The 21597-nt window shown below is 41.2% G+C and overlaps 1 protein-coding gene across 1 annotated transcript in view; it reads right to left on the bottom strand.

Annotated features, from left to right (window-relative positions):
• Positions 1-21597, bottom strand: part of prex2 (phosphatidylinositol-3,4,5-trisphosphate-dependent Rac exchange factor 2) — a 416168-nt gene that overhangs the window by 101847 nt on the left and 292724 nt on the right. The window contains exons 30-32 of the mRNA XM_078217095.1: positions 16790-16918; positions 7460-7501; positions 408-625 (exon numbers count right to left, since the gene is read on the bottom strand). Of these exons, the coding sequence (XP_078073221.1) occupies positions 408-625; positions 7460-7501; positions 16790-16918 (389 nt within the window). The remainder of the gene's footprint in view (positions 1-407; positions 626-7459; positions 7502-16789; positions 16919-21597) is intronic.

Below are 21597 nucleotides of genomic sequence, written 5' to 3'. Positions count from 1 at the left end.
TGGTCTACTCCTGTTCCTTTATATTACTAATCAGAGCAACATCTAGCACAGTAAGTTCCACAAATTTACTTCCACAAAATTCAGGACCGTGGCACGCTGCCCATGCATATACATTTTTGCTAACACAGATGACATCCTTATTCTTCCTCTTGCCAGCTATACCATCCAGAATACAACTTCAGAACAACATGACCTATGAGATTTTGTTCGCTTGTGAATTAAACATTGCTTTCAATAACATTGTTATCTAGTATACAATATGTTCTGATATCACAGCTGCAACCTATAATGTTTTTAGTTTTGAAATTGTAGGTGCTGTTTCTAAGCCTGATACATCTTAAATCAAATCCATCAATTAGATTACTAACATAACTTCGTGGTAAATTCTGTAGATTGCAGCATCTTACCAGGTTAGGAGAGAGCAGTGACTGGAAGTTAAAGAGGATTCCTACATTGGCAATTTGTTCCAACCATTTTCTACTGGCTTCTTGAGTCTCGATTTCATATTCGCTGTTGGTATCATACATTTGATGCAACGCAGCCAATAGCTGTTCTGAGAAAGCACAAACTGTGGCCACTAGAGTTTGGCAAAACACCATGTCTTGCCTGAGTTGAATTTCAGTGTCTGAGGGTTGAAAAAATACAAAAGGAAAGAAAAAAATAATAAAGATGAAGTAACACAATTTTATTGCTGAAAGCAAGATAACTTGCAAACTAACAAATTTATGCTAGCCAACTATGATGCTTGATAAAGAAATTAAGTCTAAAATAGATGGGAAATCATTAAGCATAATATAACTTTTAAACCAAATGATATTATGATTTTATAATATATTGAGACAGTTCCAGACTATCCAAGGATGTTTTTGGTGCAAAGTTATACGAAGATCATTGAACTTAGTGGTTCAATGGTTATTGAACCACTAGCTTTGATAAATAACCACCGTTAGTGGTTATTTATCGAAATTAGTTGGATTCTGGGGTAGTGCTGGCGGATTGGAAAACGGCTAATGTTACGCCACTGTTTAAAAAAGGAAATAGACAAAAGACGGGTAACTACAGGCCGGTTAGCTTAACGTCTGTAGTTGGGAAAATGCTGGAATCCATCATTAAAGAAGAAATAGCGGGCCATCTGGATAAGAATGGTTCGATTAAGCAGACGCAGCATGGATTCATGAGGGGAAAGTCGTGCTTGACGAACTTGTTGGATTTTTATGAAGATGTGACTAGTGCGGTTGACGGAGGGGAACCAGTGGATGCGGTGTTTTTGGATTTTCAAAAGGCCTTTGATAAGGTGCCTCACAAAAGGTTGCTGAAGAAGATTGGGTCACACGGAGTTGGGGGTAGGGTGTTAGTGTGGATTGGGGATTGGCTATCCGACAAGAAGCAGAGAGTCGGACTAAATGGGTGCTTTTCTTTGGCGGATGGCAACTAGTGGCGTGCCGCAGGGATCGGTACTGGGGCCTCAACTATTTACCATTTATATAGACGAGCTGGAGGAGGGGACTGAGTGTAGGGTAACAAAGTTTGCAGACGACACAAAGATAAGTGGAAAAGTGAATCGTGTGGAGGGCGTAGAAGGTCTGCAGAGAGATTTGGACAGGCTGAGTGAGTGGGCGAGGATCTGGCAGATGGAGTATAACGTTGACAAATGCGAGGTTATTCACTTTGGAGGAAATAATAGCAAATTGGATTATTATCTAAATGGAAAAAAATTACAACATGCTACTGTGCAAAGGGACCTGGGGGTCCTTGTGCATGAGACGCAAAAACCCAGGTGATCAAGAAGGCAAATGGGATGTTGGCCTATATCGCAAGGGGGTTAGAATATAAAAGCAGGGATGGCTTGCTGCATCTGTACAGGGCATTGGTTAGGCCACAGCTGGAATACTGTGTGTAGTATTGGTCCCCTTATTTGCGGAAGGATATACTGGCCTTGGAGGGAGTGCAGAGAAGGTTCACCAGGTTGATACCAGAGATGAGGGGTGTTGATTATGAGGAGAGACTGAGCAGATTGGGTTTGTACTCGTTGGAATTTAGAAGGCTGAGGGGGGATCTTATAGAGACCTATAAGATAATGAAGGGGCTGGATAGGGTAGAGGTGGAGAGATTCTTTCCACTTAGAAAGGAAGCTGGAGCTAGAGGGCACAGCCTCAAAATAAAGGGGGGTCAGTTTAGGACAGAGTTGAGGAGGAACTTCTTCTCTCAGAGGGTGGTGAATCTCTGGAATTCTCTGCCCACTGAAGTGGTGGAGGCTACCTCGTTGAATATGTTTAAATCACGGATAGATGGATTCCTGATCGGTAAGGGAATTAGGGGTTATGGGGATCAGGCGGGTAAGTGGAACTGATCCACTTCAGATCAGCCATGATCTTATTGAATGGCGGGGCAGGCTCGAGGGGTAGATGGCCTACTCCTGCTCCTATTTCTTATGTTCTAACTAAATTACCACACAAAATGAAGCCATTCAGCATGCATCAATCATGCTTTTGCCAATTCTCTGCAAAAGCAAATCAGCTCGCCAATCACCTTAAATCAATATGCTCTAGCTTTGACCCTTTGGCCAATGGAGACAGCTTCTGTCTACCTACCCTGCTCACACTTTTCATGGTTTAGATCACCTCCATCAAATCTTCTCTCAACCTCTCTTTTCTCAGGACACCCAAGCTTCTCTAATCTATCCACATAACTGAAATCCCTCATCTCTGCAGCCATTCTTGTTCCTCCTTTCTGAACAATCTCCAAACCCTTCAAATCCTTCTTAAAGTGTGATGCCCAGAATTGGATACAATTCTGTTGAGTTGAGATCAAATCAGTTTTTAATAAGATTCTGCATAATCTCCATAATGTTGTACTCTACTGATAAAGCTCAGGATCACATAAGCCTTCTTATCCATTTTCTCAACTTGCTCACCACCTTTAACGATTTATGTACACATACCCCTAGGTCCCACTGCTCTTATAACCCCTTTAGAATTGTGCCCTTTATTTTATATTTCCTCTCCTCGTTCTTCCTACAAAAAAACACTTCACAATTTCCGGCATTAAATTTCATCTGCCACATGTGTGCCCGTTCCACTAGCCATGTCCCCTTGAAGTCTATCACTATCCACCTCACAGTGAAAAAGTTCTCCAAGTTATATATCATTTACAAATTTTCAAATTATGCCATTTACACCCATGTCAATAATATAGATCAAGGAAAATAGGGTCCTGGTACTGATCCCTGGGGAATCCCATTATATGTTTTCCACTTATCTGAAAAAACACTGTTCACCACTACCCTGTGTTTCCTGCCACTCAGCCAATTTTCTATCCATGCTGCCTTTGTCCCTTTCATTGCATGGTCCTCAGCTGTGCTTGCAAGCCTGGTCTGTGGAGCATTATTAAAATGCCCTTTACATCACGTCAACCGCACTACCCAGATCACCCTGTTACTTCAATCAGGTTAGCTAAAAACCAATTACTTTTAACAAATCTGTGCTGGCTTTCCTTAATTTAATTCAAATGTGTCCAAGTAATTGTCATAAATGTGTCCTGGATGATCAATTCTCAAAATATTTGAACCACCAACGCTAAACGAACTGTCCTATAAGTGGGTGAATATATCCTCGCCCCCTTTTTTGAACAAAGGTGTAATATTTGCAATTTTTTTAATCCTTTGATGCCACCCACATATTGAAGGAGGATTGGAAGATTAAGGCCAGTATACCCACAATGTCCACTTTACTTCCCTCAGTATCCTTGAACGCATTCCTTTCTATTACCTCTTGTTTATATTCTACACAAATTTAACATTTCTGTGATTTTGAATTTTATTCTTTGAGAGATGAACTCCGGTGCTTTGTACTTCTTTTAACTTTGTTAACTTGCTTTGCTGTTTTTAATGATCTGCGTATTTGTAACCCCAATCGCTTTGCATTTCTACCCTCATTAGACATTTCACTTTTTCTTTCTTGCCAGTTTATTTGGAGAAAATTGGAATCTCGAATGATTATGATTCTAACAGTCACTTGGTGGTATAAAACTTGAATATTACTGAAGAGAGGCATGTTTCCAAAGCCTTTCAGTTTTGTCCTGATGAGTACAAAACAAAAATATTTATTATTCTACGTCTATTCCATTTCCATAGATTTGCCTACATAGTTCTCATTTCATTTCTTGTCCACTATTAAGTGGTCTGAAGTACAGTCCTATTAGCATGACCAATTCCTTCTTATCCATTATCTCAATCGATATGGATTGTTTCTATATCAATGCTAGTTATGTCTTTTCTCCAAGAGCCATTTTGTAATCTCTAAATGGTACATTTACCCCACCATGCCTTCTTCTTCCACTGTCATTTCTTAATATGTTAGAACCTGCAACATCCAATTGCCAATCTCGTTCTTTATGCAGCCATGTTTCAGCTATGACGACTATATCTCATTCCTCTCTGCGATTTATTGCCTCCAGGTCTCTCATTTTCTTTCAGATGCTCTAGATATTACATTGTAAGCAATTTAATTTGTTTTTATTAATCATTCATCACATTTTAACAGACATTTTATACATATGATCTATTACTTCATCTGATCCCTGACTGTTTATATCACCCCTTATTCCTTTTTGTGGTCAGATATTTACTCTTATCTCTTAATTTCTTTTATCTTCAAGCTATATCTATTTCTGCCAGATCCAAGTCTTACTGGCTAAATAAGAAACAATAAGGTGATGTAAGAATTCGCTCTGATGTTGTCCTTGAATCAGGTCTGAAGAATAAATCTTGGAATTGTGACTCTTCACAATCCTATAAATAGTAACGTGTCCTACAAGTCTAATTTATTTGCTTTTACAAAAGATTGCAACCCTGTTTATTTTCAGCTTTTATCCTCTGTAAAGTTTCTGACATTAATTCTGATTTTGTTATGTGCAATACAGGAATTCAGACGACTATCTGTTTGCCACCATAATTAGAATGCTGAGGACACTAGATTAAAGATCGTGTATTAAAATAACTAACTGAATTAGTTCTTATCTTGTATTAGCAAAAGACAATGCACATATTACAGACCACAACAGGTTGCATGCATTCTGAAGATTGTATTCAGTTCTGCCTAGTTGCTCAGGAATATTGTTCAGTAGAGGGCTCTTTATCCTGCTGCTTGGAAATTATAATGTTTCTGTATTTGTGTGTGCAGGCACTGCATTGACATGAGGGAACCTGTGGGCTCACGCCACGTCACTTCAGATTTTACACTTCTCTGACGTGACAAGTACGACAAGTACATTATCAACACTGTAGTTTGGTCACACTTTCATTAAAAATCCCATTCTTTTCACTATTGTTTTTGTAGTATTTGCAACCAGTTTCCCTGATGATTTCCTCAATATATAACAAGGAGAAAGCATCCCAACAATGAAAAAGCATGCCTACTTTTATTATTTTTGCCTCCATAAATAAAGAATTTTAAACCTAAAGTTAGGCTACAATGCTATAACAAACAGACAACTCAAATTAGTTCAGTCATATAACCCTTTGCTTTCCTTGCTGTTGTTTGGATCTTCCTTCCTGATATTTGTGTTTCTTTTTCTTTTATTTCTCGTTGCTGTTTTTTCCCTTCCTTTCTATTGTGCTGTTTCTTTCCGTGATGCTTTCATTCTCTCCGAGTCTCATTTGTGAGTGCTAATGTCCCATTATAGCTGTTCTGTCCTTTTGGTAATTTTGTCCATCTACCTTCTTCTCACTCTTTCATGTCTGTTGTAGTTCTCGATTTTTGCTTACTTTCATATTCCTCTCTTACTCGTGCTTAAATTTGCCTTTATATGTGTCCACTCACAGTATGAAGACAGTGTCAGAGAAATAAGCACCAACCCACCACAGGTTCACAAAAATACAGTGGCAAAGCCAAGAATATCAAATATGTATTGCTGCAAAAGACAACTACAGCGGTGTAAAAATACTATTCATCAGAATCAGCTCCATGGGACACCTGTAAATCACAGCATAACATCCACTCCTTCTAAGTCTATATCTGTTATATTAACTGCACCACATATACTGTACTAAACACCAATAACATATGTATTACTATGTAATACATTGTAACTGAGAACAATAACAATAAAAAAAATACAATTTTGCTCACTCCTGTTGTCATAGCTAATGTAGAACACAGATCAGAAGAAGCACTCTCCCACTGTCCTGGCCATTATTTATTGTTACTGTGTGAATTGGCTGGTTTCACATTGCAGGGGAAATGAGATCACCCTCTTCTTCCCTTCCAGGATCATTCCTTCACTTTCACAAAAAATTTATGGGGGGAAAAATCAGGTAGGAAGATTGAATTACTGTAACTATTCAAGGGGCCAAGAACACAAGGGTTTTTCATGGCATTCTGTGATCTGATGAATCATTACTGAACAAAAAGCTTCACAATAATTGAAAACATAGTAAGCTCTACTTCAAAAAAATCAGTTAAAATGTAATACGTTGGTTCATCGCTTTAGCAAATATAGCAATATATATTCATTCCTCGGTGAGGAATGAAGAGCCTTTTTATATTGCGACTGGTAGCTGAATTAGTGAGAGCAGAAGTGAACTATACTGCTGTTATCAAATCAATGTGTTGTCTTTAAGGGAGCCATATTTCGAAACACTGCAGCACAAGCTCCCATCTGTATTCTCTTCAAGTGGAGCTATGCCCATGCCTCCTCAGAATGTACTTACTCCCTTACATTAATCAATGGATTCCCCTGTCGGTTCTTTAGTAGAATGTGGTAGTTATGAAGCAGGGTTCAGTGGAACACAGAGAATCTTTTTGTGATGGAGATTTTAAAAGATGGCTTTACAAGAATTGCCAATGTCAAGCATGAGCAAAACGAGACCACCTCCTCATTTATCATAATTCAATATAATGTCAAAGCAACAATAACACTCCCAACTATTCCGCGTTACTGTACCACTGTGGCTTGTATGTTGATGCAGCAGCTGCAGCACAATTGGCAATAAGATTATTATTATTACTGTTACTTTGATTCTCAGTGATCCATTCTATTTCTGTTTGTATAAGTAAATTTCCAAAGAATGACAAGAAAGAATTAATTTATCTGTAAATCCCAGAAGTTTATTCAATTAAGGTAATATTTCAGTAATCTAACAGAAGGGCTATAATTTTTATTAAAAATAAACAACTTTGAGTGGTCTAAATTCACCCCTGCATCCCAGCATGGGACTAGGCTACAAGGGATTCGTAAATAAAGCTAGTGTTAGACTCAGGCCGGTACATTCTGCAAGTCTGATCCCCATTCAGAATGAAGGGGCATCAAACTACTTTGATACCAACAGGCTATTACTTAGCTTCAACACATGTAAAAACACCATGGACTATTTGCAGCTGAATGCATGCTCCGTATTACCCTAGTAAGATGCATACCATCTCTCAAATAACTTGTTTCAATTTAAGGAGCTCTGGATTACCTGTGTCTTCAAGGAGAGCCAAGAATACTCGCATCTTCACCTCTGAAAAAAATTAAGAGTGGAGTTGCAAATAAATTCTACAGTCTTCATACATTACCGCACAGTGTAACAGCAAATGCATACATTTTACAATCATAGTCATAATGGCACAGGGGAAACCATTCGGCCAAGTCTAGGCTGTCTCTCTGTAGGGCAATCCAATAAATCCCATTTCCCAATTTATTCCAATAACCCAGAAAATCTACGTACCTCAAGTGCCATCCAATTTCCTTTTGAAACCAGCGATATTCTCTGTTTCGACTGCCCACATAGACTGCAAGTTCATTCGGCCATTAGCACTCACTGCATAAAACACTTCTTCCTCACATTCCCCCTGTATCTCTTGCCCAAAATCTTATCAACTGACGAAATAGCTTTTCTTTGACTGATTTCTCTAAACCTATCTTGTATACCCTTATTAAGTCACCCTTTACTCCAAGAAGAAAACCCCAGCTTCTTCAGCCTGACAATGCAGCTGAAATCCCTCACCCCTAGAGGCATTCTGCTAAAGCTGCAGATATCAGGGGTGAATCTCCCAAAAAATTCTAAGTGTCGAATTCACGTAAAAACTGGAGTAAATCTCACTGGTTTTTTCAGCGAGAGTTTCAAAATGCATTTCCCACAGTCTCCCATCACAGAGTGCCTCAGCATGAATCAAAGTGAAAATCAGTGGGCCCGCTGGAGAGGCCGGCAGCAGAGTACTGAGCGGGCCACTGCGCATGCGCCGATCTATCGGCCCCGCACTGCCAGCCTTCCGATTGCTGGCCAGCCCCGCGACCCCGCATCGCTGGCCAGCCCCGTGACCCCACATTGCTGGCCAGCCCCACAATCCCACATCACTGGCCAGCCCCACGACCCCACATCGCTGGCCAGCCCCGTGACCCCGCATCGCTGGCCAGCCCCATGACTCCGCATCGCTGGCCAGCCCTCTCACCCCCCAAGACCTAATTGCTGGCCCCTCGAACACGCCTGGGCCAGCCTCGATCCCACCTCCCCCACAGCCCGCCTCAACGTGTCCCGTTAGCGGGGGGTGGGGGGGGGGGGTGGGGGGCACGGAAGAGGTTAGCAGGCCTGGAGATTTCCTGGGGCCGCTATGATATTAAAATTGTATGCAAATGAATATTTGCATAAATCATGCAGCTCCGCGCTGATTTCTGGCATGGAGTTGACGGCGCCAGAAATTCGGCTGCCAGAAATGCGCGGGGGCCGTGACGCTCAGCAGGTAGCCCGCAAAACGCCCTCCGCTCTATTCCCCCTGTTTGCTGCACTTCAAAAGCAGAGAAGCGGGTTGGGAGAATCACCCTCATCATGTTAAAATCAGAAAATCCATTGATTAAGCAATTTTCTTCTGGGAAATAACTTAATTGATTTCTAGTGACATTCACTCCTGCAGAAATACATCAAATGTTAGTTTCTTCATTAAATGGAATTTAATTGCACTCAATGTTGCTGATTTTCAAATTATGTAAATTCCTTTCTAAAATACAAGCATGATCAAACTCAGCGTCATTGATTTTTAAAATATGACAGCAATGAAAATATTTAATACATTTATTTTCATTGCTTTCATTCCAGTTACTGATAACATTTTACTGACAATTTAATGATAACATTTTATGCGAAATATTATAAAGATTAGAATAATGGAATCGAAGAGCCGAGAGATAAGGAAACCAGATCTGAAGTTCAGATCTTGACCAGCAGGATATTGGCCAGAGTTCATAGGGATGCAAGCACCAGGGAGTGAGACTGAGAGCCCCACAAGGCCCAGGGGAAACCACTGACTGACCCCCCTATAGGGCTCCTTGAGTATGAGTTCCCCTGGTAACAGGCAGCTGGAACTCATTTCCTGAGCCATTATTGTAGTTCCAAGTAGGAACTAGTGTGTGTACACCATGGTAATGATTTTACTTTGCATTCTGTAAATAAACGATGTTCCTTTTCAGTCCGCCTTCCTGAGTCATCACATCAGCAGTGAGGAACAGGAAGTTTTGGGCAGCTTTGCCTTTCAACAGTGACGGGGGAGATATTGAAAATGGCAGTGTTTGGGAAACAGGAAATTTATGATGCCAGTGCAGAGGATTGGCCTCAGTATGCCAAAAGAATGAGATATTTCTTCTGGGTGAACAGGACAAAAGGGGACGAATGGCAAAAGAGTCATCCTCATGACCGCCTGTGGGGCCCCAACTTTGATAAACAATTTATCCTACCCGGCAGCCCTGGATTCAAAATCTTTTGACGAATTGGTAGGTACAGTTGCAGACCACTACAACCCTAAACTGTCTGTTATATTGCAACAGGTTTAACACAGCAAATTGACTGAGGTCATGGTTTAGCAGGCAGCAGTGATCACTGCACTCCTCAAAGCACTGGAGAAGTACAACCAGCAGTGCCTTAGTAAATCCTCCAAACCTGTTGGCAAGAAAGACAGTGCAACAGCAGCATCCTCCCACAAACCAACTTGCCCAGTGTTGATGAGCTAAGCACTGAGTTAACCCAGCTCTGCTGGGCAGGATAGGTTGCACATCTGAAGCAATGGCTTCACTCAGAAACCCACTGTTGCAGGAAACACCCAGGAAGACAGAGGAAATAGTTTAGGGGTGTCCTCAAAGTATCCCTGAAGAGGTCAAATGACCTTGTTGATTCACGGGAAACCAGGTTTTTGACAAACCAAAATAGAGAAGGCTCACCCGGGAAGGTACCAAACACATCAAGAGGCTTCATCGGGAACATGCAGAGGCAAAGCCGTGGAATTGGAGGGAGTGCACAAATCTCCAAACTACCCATCTATTCAAGCACCACCCAGTCCTACATGTGGCAGAGACTTTTGATCATGCATTGAACTCATTAGCCATCGCAGAACCCATCAAACCCAGACTGTCAAAGAGAAAGAGAGAAGTGATGGGCAAATTGGTATAAATTTGAGACACTGCATAAATCATCACTTAGAAAGGATTAATCAAGAACAGTTAACATTGACTTGCAAAATAACTTGATTGAATTTTTTGAGGAAGCAAAAGGTTATGGTCGATGGTGCATTTGTGAGAGGAAGGATGTTTCATGTGGTGTTCCACAGGGCCACAAATCTCTTGTTATTCATACTGCATAGTTTAAATGGATGACTTAAACTTAAAAATAGGAAGTACGATTAAGAAGTTGCAGATGATACAAAAATTGGTCATGTGGATTGATCGCAAGGAAGAAGCCTACAGACTACAGCAAGATATCACTGGCCTTGTCAGATAGCAGAAAAAGGGGAAATGGAATTCAGTCCAGAGAAGTGAGCAGTAATGCATTTGGGTAGAGCCAATAAAGCAAGTGATTACATGATGTGATGTTAGTGTACCTTTAAGAAAGATCATGATCTCTGCAGCTCTCTCAGCTTCAGTGTTTTGTCAGCTCACAGCCTTAGCTGATGTCATTATGGCACCAGCTTGTCTGGAATTGTCCTTTTATTGCTGCTTAAAATGGGGGTTTGTTTATTTTTGCTGTGGGATCTTCTATAGCTCTGCATTATTAGGAGAGAAACTGATTGGCAGGTCAGGTGACAGGAGCTCTTTCATTTTCAGTTCTGAGCTGCAGGTTTGAGTTTTTTTTTAGAAGGAACAGCAAGCTGAAAATAAGGGTTTCTCTCTCCCTGTTTTATTTGGAAATTCTGCTGGTTATCTGAAAGCAAGGTCTTGTCTTTTTGAAAGGGGGAATCTGCTGTTGGCGGCTTTCCCAGAGTTCCTGGTGTTTTGGGAAGCTGTTCTGACTTCAAACTATTCTGAGTCCAACCAGAGAACTGCAGACTTCATCCAAAGGACTCAATTCCAGTATCACATGAGCATTAGTCTATGCTGTATTAAAGCTGTTCGAAGGGTCTTGTTATGGGATCGGTTTGATTGGGACAGCTCCTATATTTGTTAAGGGTTATACATTATCATGGTTGTTTGTAATTGATAGAAGTTATTGCTAAAATTCTTACTATACATGTTAACTATATTCGTAAATAAACTCTGTTTGATAAAAGCTCCCTAGTGGGTCATTTGAATCATACTTGAAGTGAAACCTATCATGCTTATCACAGTCAAACTCAAGATGCAAAACTTATGATCCAGGTGGGCTCCATAAAATACTTTGGAGTGTCTGACCTGAACCATAACAATGATGAATGCTAAGATTCTGAGAAGATTAGAGGCACTGAGGTACCTTGAAGTAACCTTGAAGATAAAACAAGTAGAAAAGGTGGTCAAAAAGGCTAGTGAGATACTTTCAATTGTTGATCAATGTCTATTTTATAAAAACAGGGAGGTTATGCAAGATAATGGTTTAAGCATCAGTTTGACTGCAACTGAGGTACTGCATACAGTTCCGGTCACCGCATTATCGAACCACACTGCATTATGGGGCTACAAGAGCAAGTCAGAGACACTGGGAATTCAGCAGCAGATAGTTCCCTCTGACTCCCCAAAATCTTTCCACTGTCTACAAGGCACAAGTCAGTAATGTAATGGAGTACTCTTCACTTGCCTGGATAAGTGTGGCTCCAACAAGCAAAAAGGCCAATACTGTCCAGGGCAAAGCAGCCTTCTGATTAGCACCCCTGAAACATTCACTCCCTCCACCGCCAATGCAAAGTGACAGCACTATATATAAAATGCACTGCAGCAATTCACCAAGTCTCTTTCGACAGAACCTCCCAAGAAGGAAAAGTGTAGGGGATGCATAGGTTCACTATCATCTGTAAGCACACAACTGCACCCACCCCCCCCCCCCCACCCCACCCCCCCGCCCACCCCCAAACCCACCCCGCCGCAAGAAGCCACACACGGCCCTGACATGGAACGATATCACATTCCTCTTCACTGTCACTGGGTCAAAATTTTGAAACTCCCTTCCTAACAGCAATGTGGGTGTACCTACACCAGAGAGACTCCAGAGGTTCAAAAAAAAGTTCACCACCATTTTCTCAAAGGCACCTGAGGATGGGCACCAAAGCTGGTTTTACAAGGACTGTTCACATCCCATGAAAGAACAAAAAAAAGGAAAGACGTGAAAAGATGTGATCACATCTGAGGGGGCAGAGCGAGTATAAAAAAACATTGGCACGAGTGGAAAATTATAGCTGTAAGGAATGGTTGGATAGGCTGGGTTGTTGTCTTTGGAAAAGGGGAGGCTGTGGGGAGATTTAATTGAGGTGCAAACTTGATAAGATTGGAAAGGACCTATTTCTATTAGCAGTGAGGTTTATGGGACATTGATTTAAAGTAATTGGTAGAAGGATTGGGGGAAGTTGTCAAGTAACCTTTAAACCCAGAGGGTGTTGGGAGCCTGGACCTCAGTGTGTGAAAGAATGTAGATGCAAAAACCCTAATTGCATTTACAAAACACTGGGAGAATGCTCAGCAACCGGCTTCCTGGCGAGCAGAGACTCTAGCCTATTGGGTGTACTTGAGGTGCCATAACCTAGGGGTTACAGTCAAAACCTGGAAGGTGAGATGAGGCTGGATAGCTCTTCTAGCCAGCTCTTTAACAAGTAAGAGATGGTACTGGTGCACAGTGGGTAGTGCTAGGCTGGCACTGCCCAAGCGGCACTCCTCTTGCCCCCAACCTCCCGGGGTGCTTCAATTGCCTCCGGTTCCATCAGCGAGGGCATCACATCTGGTTCCCATCGCATGTCATAAACACTTAAATCAGCCTTACGCCCTGATTTCACTGGCAGAACGGGGCCAACAAGATTAGGAGAGGCGAGAAATCAGCCGCGAGCCCGATTTTTTGCCTCTTGCTCATATTTCCCACCCCGCTACGCTACTCAATCAGCGCAGTGGGGTGAAGATATCCCGCCCATATATTTTCCACCTCACATCACTGAACTGTGACAATGAGTAATTGTATTTAACTCTCCCTTCCCTTGCTCAGGGGTGCTGAGACTAGTTGTATCTTCACTCCTGCCACCTCATTTAATATCAGCTAATTCAGACCAGACCAGGGACTGAGCCTAGGATATTATAACATTCCCTAATGTTTGGTTGAAAACGCATTCTACAACCAAAAAAGGCAAATTCATTTCATGCTTTTGACTTTTATGGATTCTCTTTGAAAAGGTAGGGTCATTTCAGATACGTTTCATCCAAGATCAAAGGTACTGCACATTGTAAAAGTATGATTTTGGTACAAGGCAGACTAATGAGGTGGGATTTTACGACCTTGCTCGGGCAAGACCAAAAGTTCCCGCCCGAGGTCAACTGAGACTTCCATTGTTGGACCCTCGCCCGCGCCGATTCCGTGGCGGGGGAGGTGGTAGAGTTCCGGCCCTAGAGTATGTGCTATTCTTTGAATTTTAATTCAGAAATTTCAGTTCAAATAAAGACAGATTATAAACATCTTATAAACATCTTATAGTGGAATATTTATTAATTGCAGACGGAAATCAAAAATATCTTCATAAGCTTCAACTAGATGGTGTAAATCACAAGGGAAAACCAATCCATCTAAAATTTAAATTCAAGTAATTAAAACTGCAAACTTCAAACTAGCTATTGTGTGAACAAGGGGATTTCCACTAAATTGTAGATGGGTCACATACACCATTGTTATACTGCTAGAGTAACTCATGCCCCATGAGACTACAGGAATCAAATGCTTTCCTTTTCCATCCCCGAGATACACTTAAATACACAGCGTACATTACAGCTATTAGATCACTAGTGACTGAACATATTTTCCTCAATTAAAATGGCACATCATTAGCATTGACTACATTTTTCAAGTTACCAAAGCTAGCCTCTCAGTAGATAGCTGTCAGGCACCTTGCATAGAAAATAATATATTATAAATATAGTGACATGCACAATTAGAAGAAAAAATATTTATGCAAGCTTTTCAGTTTTATTCATGTTTTGTGAATATTTGTGCCAGCTAACATGCCAAATGACAGGAAACAGTTCTTCATTTTAGGATATAGACATCATCTGCATGCACAGATTGCATAAATTTGACTTGTATTCACTTTAACTCAGAAAGTTAAGGGCAATCTTATTGAGATTTTTAAAGTGAAAGAGATTCAACAGGGTGAAACAGGGAAACTATTTTCTCTGGCGGGAGAATCCAGAACAAGATGGCATAATCTTAAAACTAAAGCTAGGCCATTTGGGAGTGACATTTGGAAGCACTTTTTCACATGGGTGTTGTTGAAAATCTCAAAATCACTCCTCCAAAAGTCTCTAGGCACAATTCAAATTTTGAAGACTGAAATCATTTTTTGTTTGGATAAGGACATCAAGGGATACGGAGCACGGGCCTTACACTGGTGGCACAGCTGCCTTCATACTGTGCCTACTTGTTTTTAGATTTACCCATTGTCTGTCCAAAAGTAACACTGACCCCATTTAACTGGTACTTTGCTTGTACTAAAACACTTCTGCTACATTCTTGATGCTCAAATTCATTTTTTCCAGCTCTGTGGCAACTTGGCCAGAAGTCCTAAACAGAACTGCTTAATGCCACAGAAACAAAGTAAGCTTTTTTTTATTTACCCTGATGTAAAACCAGTGAGAGCAGACATGTTACTCCAGAGCAAAATTAAAGAGTGCTGCCTATCTGTCCTCACCACTCCCCCACTGCTCCCATTGGCTCCCTTAAATGTACCTGCGGGATGGTCCAACATCCAAGCTAGCCAAAATTGAGTAAACCTGCAACTCAATGCTGTTATTACAATCAGATTCAAGAAGTAATTCCTCATGACCCTCAGACTTCCATGTGCGGGTGTACAATTCATTCCCTGCTGGCACTAAATCTGACTTAGACCAACTTCTATCACAGTTTTTGAGAGTAAATCATCCTGGGGAGTAATCTTCTTCAAAAAGATATACAAATCTAAAAAATGAGACATCAGTTGAAAACTGCTTATTTCCTTATTCTATTCTACCAATTAAATGTTGTTTTTCAGGGAATTATTTATGTTAATCAATAGATCATCAGTTATGTATTAAAGGGCAGCATGGTAGCACAGTGGTTAGCACTGCTGCTTCACAGTTCCAGGGACCTGGGTTCGATTCCCGGCTTGGGTCACTGTCTGTGTGGAGTTTTCACATTTTCCTCATGTCTGCGTGGGTTTCCTCCGGGTGCTCCGGTTTCCTCCCACAGTCCAAAGATGTGCGGGTTAGGTTGATTGGCCATGCTAAAAATTGCCCTTAGTGTCCTGAGATGCGTAGGTTAGCGGGATTAGTGGGTAAATACGTAGGGATGTGGGGGTAGGGCCTGGGTGGGATTGTGGTCGGTGCAGACTCGATGGGCCGAATGGCCTCTTTCGGTACTGTAGGGTTTCTATGATCTCTAAATTTGAAAGTGGAAAAAAAAGTGCTAAATTTTCAGTTTGAAAATTTAGTTTGGAATCAGATTTTTATAGCTTTCACCTTATAATCAGAGGATCGAGGAGTTCCAAAGAATGCATGAGCCATATTGTGTCGGTATTATGCACAATAGCCAACAATAATATTTACAAACTCATCAGAGAATACTGTTGCTCTATTTTCCTACACTGCTTGCTCACCTCACTTTCCTTCCCTCTTTATCATGAGTACCTTCTGCTGGAACGAGGAAGTATATAACTCTGGCTATCTACTTCAAGATTCCTGTGTTTCATCTAAAGGCATGATTAATTATATTTGCCACAATTTAAGATTTATGCAAGCAAAGCAGAAGACTGTTAGCATCAATGGTATCACACAAATCTCCATCAAACACCATCATTCTTATCAAATTGCTGTCACTTTACCATATTTCTAATTAATACTTGTATTTTAAGACAATCTATTTGTCATCATAAAATTTCCCTCTTGATGTGATGTCATAGTGATGTCATAAGCAATGCAATCAGGTTTAAAAATTAAATTATGGAGTTTGCATGGCATATTATGATATACTGTTTGCAGCGCCAACAGTGAAAAATGTGACCTGAAGAAAAATAACATTTTATGTAAAAAGTATTTTTAAATAGCAACACTTTTAATGTTAAAAATCAAACTACCTTACATGCATGTAATTGGTGCTTCTTCTATATGTTTCTTATATGAGCATATCATGTCTGTTACATGTTTAAAGATTTAATGGCAACAGAAGTTAAATAAAGCTGAAATGAAGTCTGTAAAAGTGACCAATTATACTGGATGATGCAACAACATATTTTGAAACAAGCTTCCTTTCAACTAAGTATTTGCTTTAAGGCTTGAAGTCATCTGGTTTCACCAAAATGTTATCTTTTATAAGCATCATAATGAATTTCAGAAATTGTCAGCATTTGTTACGAACCTTCTACAAATCTTGTAATAGCCTGTATGAGGTTGTGCACACCACTGGGTAGGTTCCATGGATCCCTCTGCACATGAATCCGGAGCTGTGTTGTGCAATTGACCTCCGACTCCATTTCCTTCTTGAATTCTATCCAACAATGAAAATGTAAGAACTGTCACGCATTTGTGCAAATGAGTGGAAATTTTGGTTTTATGACATGACATTGTACTGTAGCAGCAAACTGTACTGTTACTTGTTTCCATAAGAACACTGTGTTTTCCTCAGATTTTCCCAAGGATATTATTCAGCAAACCAGTAAAATGTCCAGGAATAAGGGAAAAGAATTAGATACTCATCCATTCATCTGCTCCCTTTCATATTTAACCATAGTTAATTCTTTCATATCATAACAGTGTTGTATTATATAAATATATAGGTGCCAGCTGTGACTCTGAGAGAACACTCTTGTCTCTGAGTCTGAATATTGTGTGTTCAAGCACCATTCCTGAGATTTGAACAAGTAATCCCGCTTGTCACTGCAGTGCAGTATTGAAGAAGTGCTGCTGTGCAGGAGGTACACTCTTTCAGATGACATATTAAACTGAGACCCAGTTGCTGTTCTAGGTGAATATTGAGGTTTGTATGATATTATTTTAAAAATAGGTATATGGCCAATAACCATAAAAGTGTGACATCTGATATGAGAAGTGCATCCAGTGCGCTGGCATTTATCATGTCACATCAACTAAACAACGCAAATATTCCAGTCTCTCCAGGACTTTACAGTGCACAAACTGATTGTGACATTTCTCCACATTACAAGAAGAGACTGTGGGCTCATTCTTACATCCTGAGCTATGTTTGGATGTCAGGATCATTTTCGGGTTGCAAAGTAGTTGGCCTTCCATTTACTCTTTGCCAGAGCAAACCAGAAGATTCCATGTCCAAGATTCCTGACCAACTAGGGAGGGAAGGCAGGTGGAATGATGTGGGCATTTTGAAGAAAAAGATTTCTAATTAATGGGATGTTTCAGCTTAGCTCACCGGAACCTGGATTATTTGGGTTGCAGCACCCACGGCACTGGACAGGAGATCTGGGAAGGCTGGCCCAAAGATTTCCTACTCTTGCCTGGAAAACTAATGGAAGAAGCTGAGGGGCTGCAGGGAAATGAGCTCTCCTGTGAGCTATGGTTAGAAATGGCCCCAGAAGAGAAATGCAATAGTGTAGCCCCTCAACCTTGAAGACCGTGAACCAAGAAGATCCAAGGCCTCAGGGACAAGTCAATGTCGTAACACTGTCAGGTGCCAAACCCCACCCTCTGACGTGTACAGCACTCTCCTGAAAAGCATGCATCTGGCCAACACACCTTGCAGCTCCACTCATTCCATTCCTGCAGGCACTTTACATGTCCGCCTGAGCAGCCAACACTCACAACGATACTCAACTTACTGCCCTCCCACACCCAATGCCTGGGCAGTGGGAGATGGATGCATAGTTATAATGTCACCGGACTGGTAACCCAGAGGCCCAGATCATGCTCTGGGGACATGGGTCCATGCACAAAGTGGAATTTAAAATTCAATTAAAAAAATCTGGAATTGAAAGCTCATCTCAGTGATGAAACCATTGTTGTAAAAATATATTTGGTTCACTAGAATCCTTTAGGAAAAGAAATCTGCTCTCCTTAGCTGGTGTGACCTACATATGACTCTAGCAACACTGTTGACGCTTAACTGCTCTCTGAAATGGCCTAACAACCCACTTAGATCAAGGGCAATTAGGGATGGGAAACAACTGTTGACCTTGCCAGTGACTCCTATCTCCCATGAAAAAATAATGAAAAAAATGCCTCAGAGTCATCCACTTCATTCTCTGAAGACAAGCCATCTCTAACAATCCCACCTCCATGCTTTTCCCCTTACAGGAAAAGAGATCACACAATTTGGCAAGAGATGCAGGATTGTGGGAGGCAGGCGATATGGGCACTATCCCGGCACCCACCATCCCAAAAATTCCTCACTGCATTAAAAAAATCTTATTGAATGCAAAGCCATCTGGATATTCTAATATTATGAAAGGTAGTATATAAATGCAGTTTCCTTCTTATGTGCTAAAAGCAAATTACTGTGGATGCTGGAATCTGAAATAAAAACAGAAACAGAAAATGCTGGAAAACCTCAGCAGGCCTGACAACACCTGTGGAGAGACAACAGAGCCAACATTTTGGATCTGGATGATTCTTCATCAGAGCTGAAGACAACTGGGAAAAGGATGAGATTTAAACATTTGTGGGGGAGGAGTGTGCAGCTCTGGGGGCTGGATAGAGGGCCAGCGATGAGTGGAAACAAGGGAGAGAGTGACAAAGAAGTCATGGACAAAAGGACAAAAATAATGTAAATCGTGGTGATCATGGTTAAGAAGGGTGCTCATAATGGCATTTTAAGAGGTCAGAATGTGTTAATGACAGAACTAAGGTAAGTAGAGTGCCAAAGGACCATCTGGAACACGTAGCAGATGGCCCTAGTGGGGTGGGTATGAGAAACAGTGGTAAGGGGAAAAAGATGGGATAATAGAAGGGGGGAATGCAAAAATGAATCAATAGATGAAAAGCAAAATGATGGAAATGGGGTGATGGTGGAGGAGAGAGTTCACAGCCTGAAGTTGTTGAACTCAATATTAAGTCCAGAAGGTTGTCACGTGCCTAATCAGAAGATTAGGTGCTGTTCCTCCAGTTTGCATTGGGCTTCACTGAAACATTGCAACAGGCCAAGGACGGACATGTGGACAAGAAAGCAGGGTGGTGGTGTGTTGAAATGGCAAGTGACAGGAAGATCTGGGTCCTACTTGCGGACAGCTCATAGGTGTTCTGCAAAGCACTCATCCAGTCTGCGTTTAGTCTCTCCAATGTAAATTAGATCGCATTGGGAGCAACGAATGCAAGAGACCAGATTGAAGGTGCACATGAAGCACTGCTTCACCTGAAAAAAAGTGTTTAGGCCCTTGGGTGGTGAGCAGGGAAGGGGTAAAGGGGCAGGTGTTGCACCTTCTGCAATAGCATGGGAAAGTGCCGTGGGAAAGGGATGAGATGTTGCGGGTGATGGAGGAATAGACTAGGGTATCCCAGAGGGAATGGTCTCTGCAAAATGCTGACAGGGAGCGAGTGGAAGATGTGTTTGGTGGTGGTTCTTGCACAATCTTTGTTCTAATTGTGTTTAAAGGGAAAGCAAGTATAGGTGAGTATCCTTTGTTCAAAGTATGTTTCCTTTGTATATTTGTTTTAGAAAATATCAGGCTGTGATTTCCGGGCTCCCCAGTTTGGGATTTGTGAGAAATCCTAATATGTCAGAGAATCCCTCAGACGTTCCCAGATGAGCATGTAGTTGAGCATTTGCAAGTGCTAACTTCATCTGGGCAATTGCCCTGCGCTGTGAATCATCTGAAAAAGCAATTTTAAATTGCTAGCTTTGGATGGTTCCACCAGGGTTATACTAATAGTTACTCAGGGAAAGGTTAGAAGACATAAAACATCTTCTAATTTCTGTGTAACTGTCTTCAATGCCCAGACCGATCCCTGCATAGAGTTCCCCTCATTTTGGAACACCACCATCACCACCACCACCACCCCCCCCACCCACCACCAAGCCACAGTTCTGGCTGGGCCACCACTACCAATCTACCAATCTGATTGCCACTCTGAAGCAGTTACAACCCATCAGTTTGGACAGACTTGAAAATGCTCAACTACATCTCCCTTTCCATCGAACTACTCCACCAACATCAAATATGGAGACGCTTCCTCAGCTATTCAGAATTACCTGACCCTATGAAACTTGAATTCCTACTTGTAACATGTATGCTATGTCAGACAGCTCCAGAGTATTCCTCAAGCTCATGGCTCTGACAAAGGGTCATCCAGACTCGAAACATTGGCTCTATTCTCTCTCCACAGATGCTGTCAGATCTGCTGAGATTTTCCAGTATTTTCAGTTTTGTTTCAGATTCCAGCATCCACAGTATTTTGCTTTTATGTATACACTGGATCTTGGAGTTCCTCAACAGTCAACAGCAATGAGTTTGATGGAAATTAAGTACTTTCAGTTGGATAACACTATTGTCCCACAAGGAACCAAATTTTACCCCATTATATTTGAGCCATCATAAACATTACCTATATTGATATCACCATACCTATCCATTGCTTATAAATATGTGGATGACCAGACTCTAGGAGTGTCATAATCAAAGTAGTGCATCTCACATTCAAGGGATAATCATTGCTGAGTGAATGGGCAACAGTGAGTCACATAAGACTGAACCCCTCCAAAAATGCAATCCTCTTGATCTCCATCTCATCACCCTCGATGATGTTGGGATTGTGCAACAGGAATGTATTAAACTATTCGGAATTTACATTCAAAGTAATTTTAATTGGGATAAGCAAGTGCATGAAATGCTAAAGAGCAAAGTCACATACAACTTTTTCTCAAGCATCACAACATATCTCAAATGTATCTATTCGCTGTTTAATAGTTGCACAAGACCCATTGTTGAATACACAGCACCTGCTTGGAATGATGGAGATACCAAAGAGCATGGGAACAAGCTTGAAAACCTTCAGAAATGAACACTGAAACTGATCCTAGGTAACATGTATCAAAGCTACTATGACACAATTAAACAACACAATGCGTGTTCTCTTGATGGAAGATGGAAAAGTTCTGTTTAGACTTTGCTAAAGAAAACTCTTGAATCCCACATCCGAGTGCCACTACCTTTTGTCACAACCACACAAAAGTAAATATGTGATGAAATTAAGGGGAAAAGT

Source organism: Mustelus asterias, chromosome 7, assembly GCF_964213995.1.
Source record: "Mustelus asterias chromosome 7, sMusAst1.hap1.1, whole genome shotgun sequence".
Lineage (NCBI taxonomy): Eukaryota > Metazoa > Chordata > Chondrichthyes > Carcharhiniformes > Triakidae > Mustelus > Mustelus asterias.
Note: the sequence above shows the minus strand (reverse complement) of the source record. Positions and strands in the feature narration are given on the sequence as shown.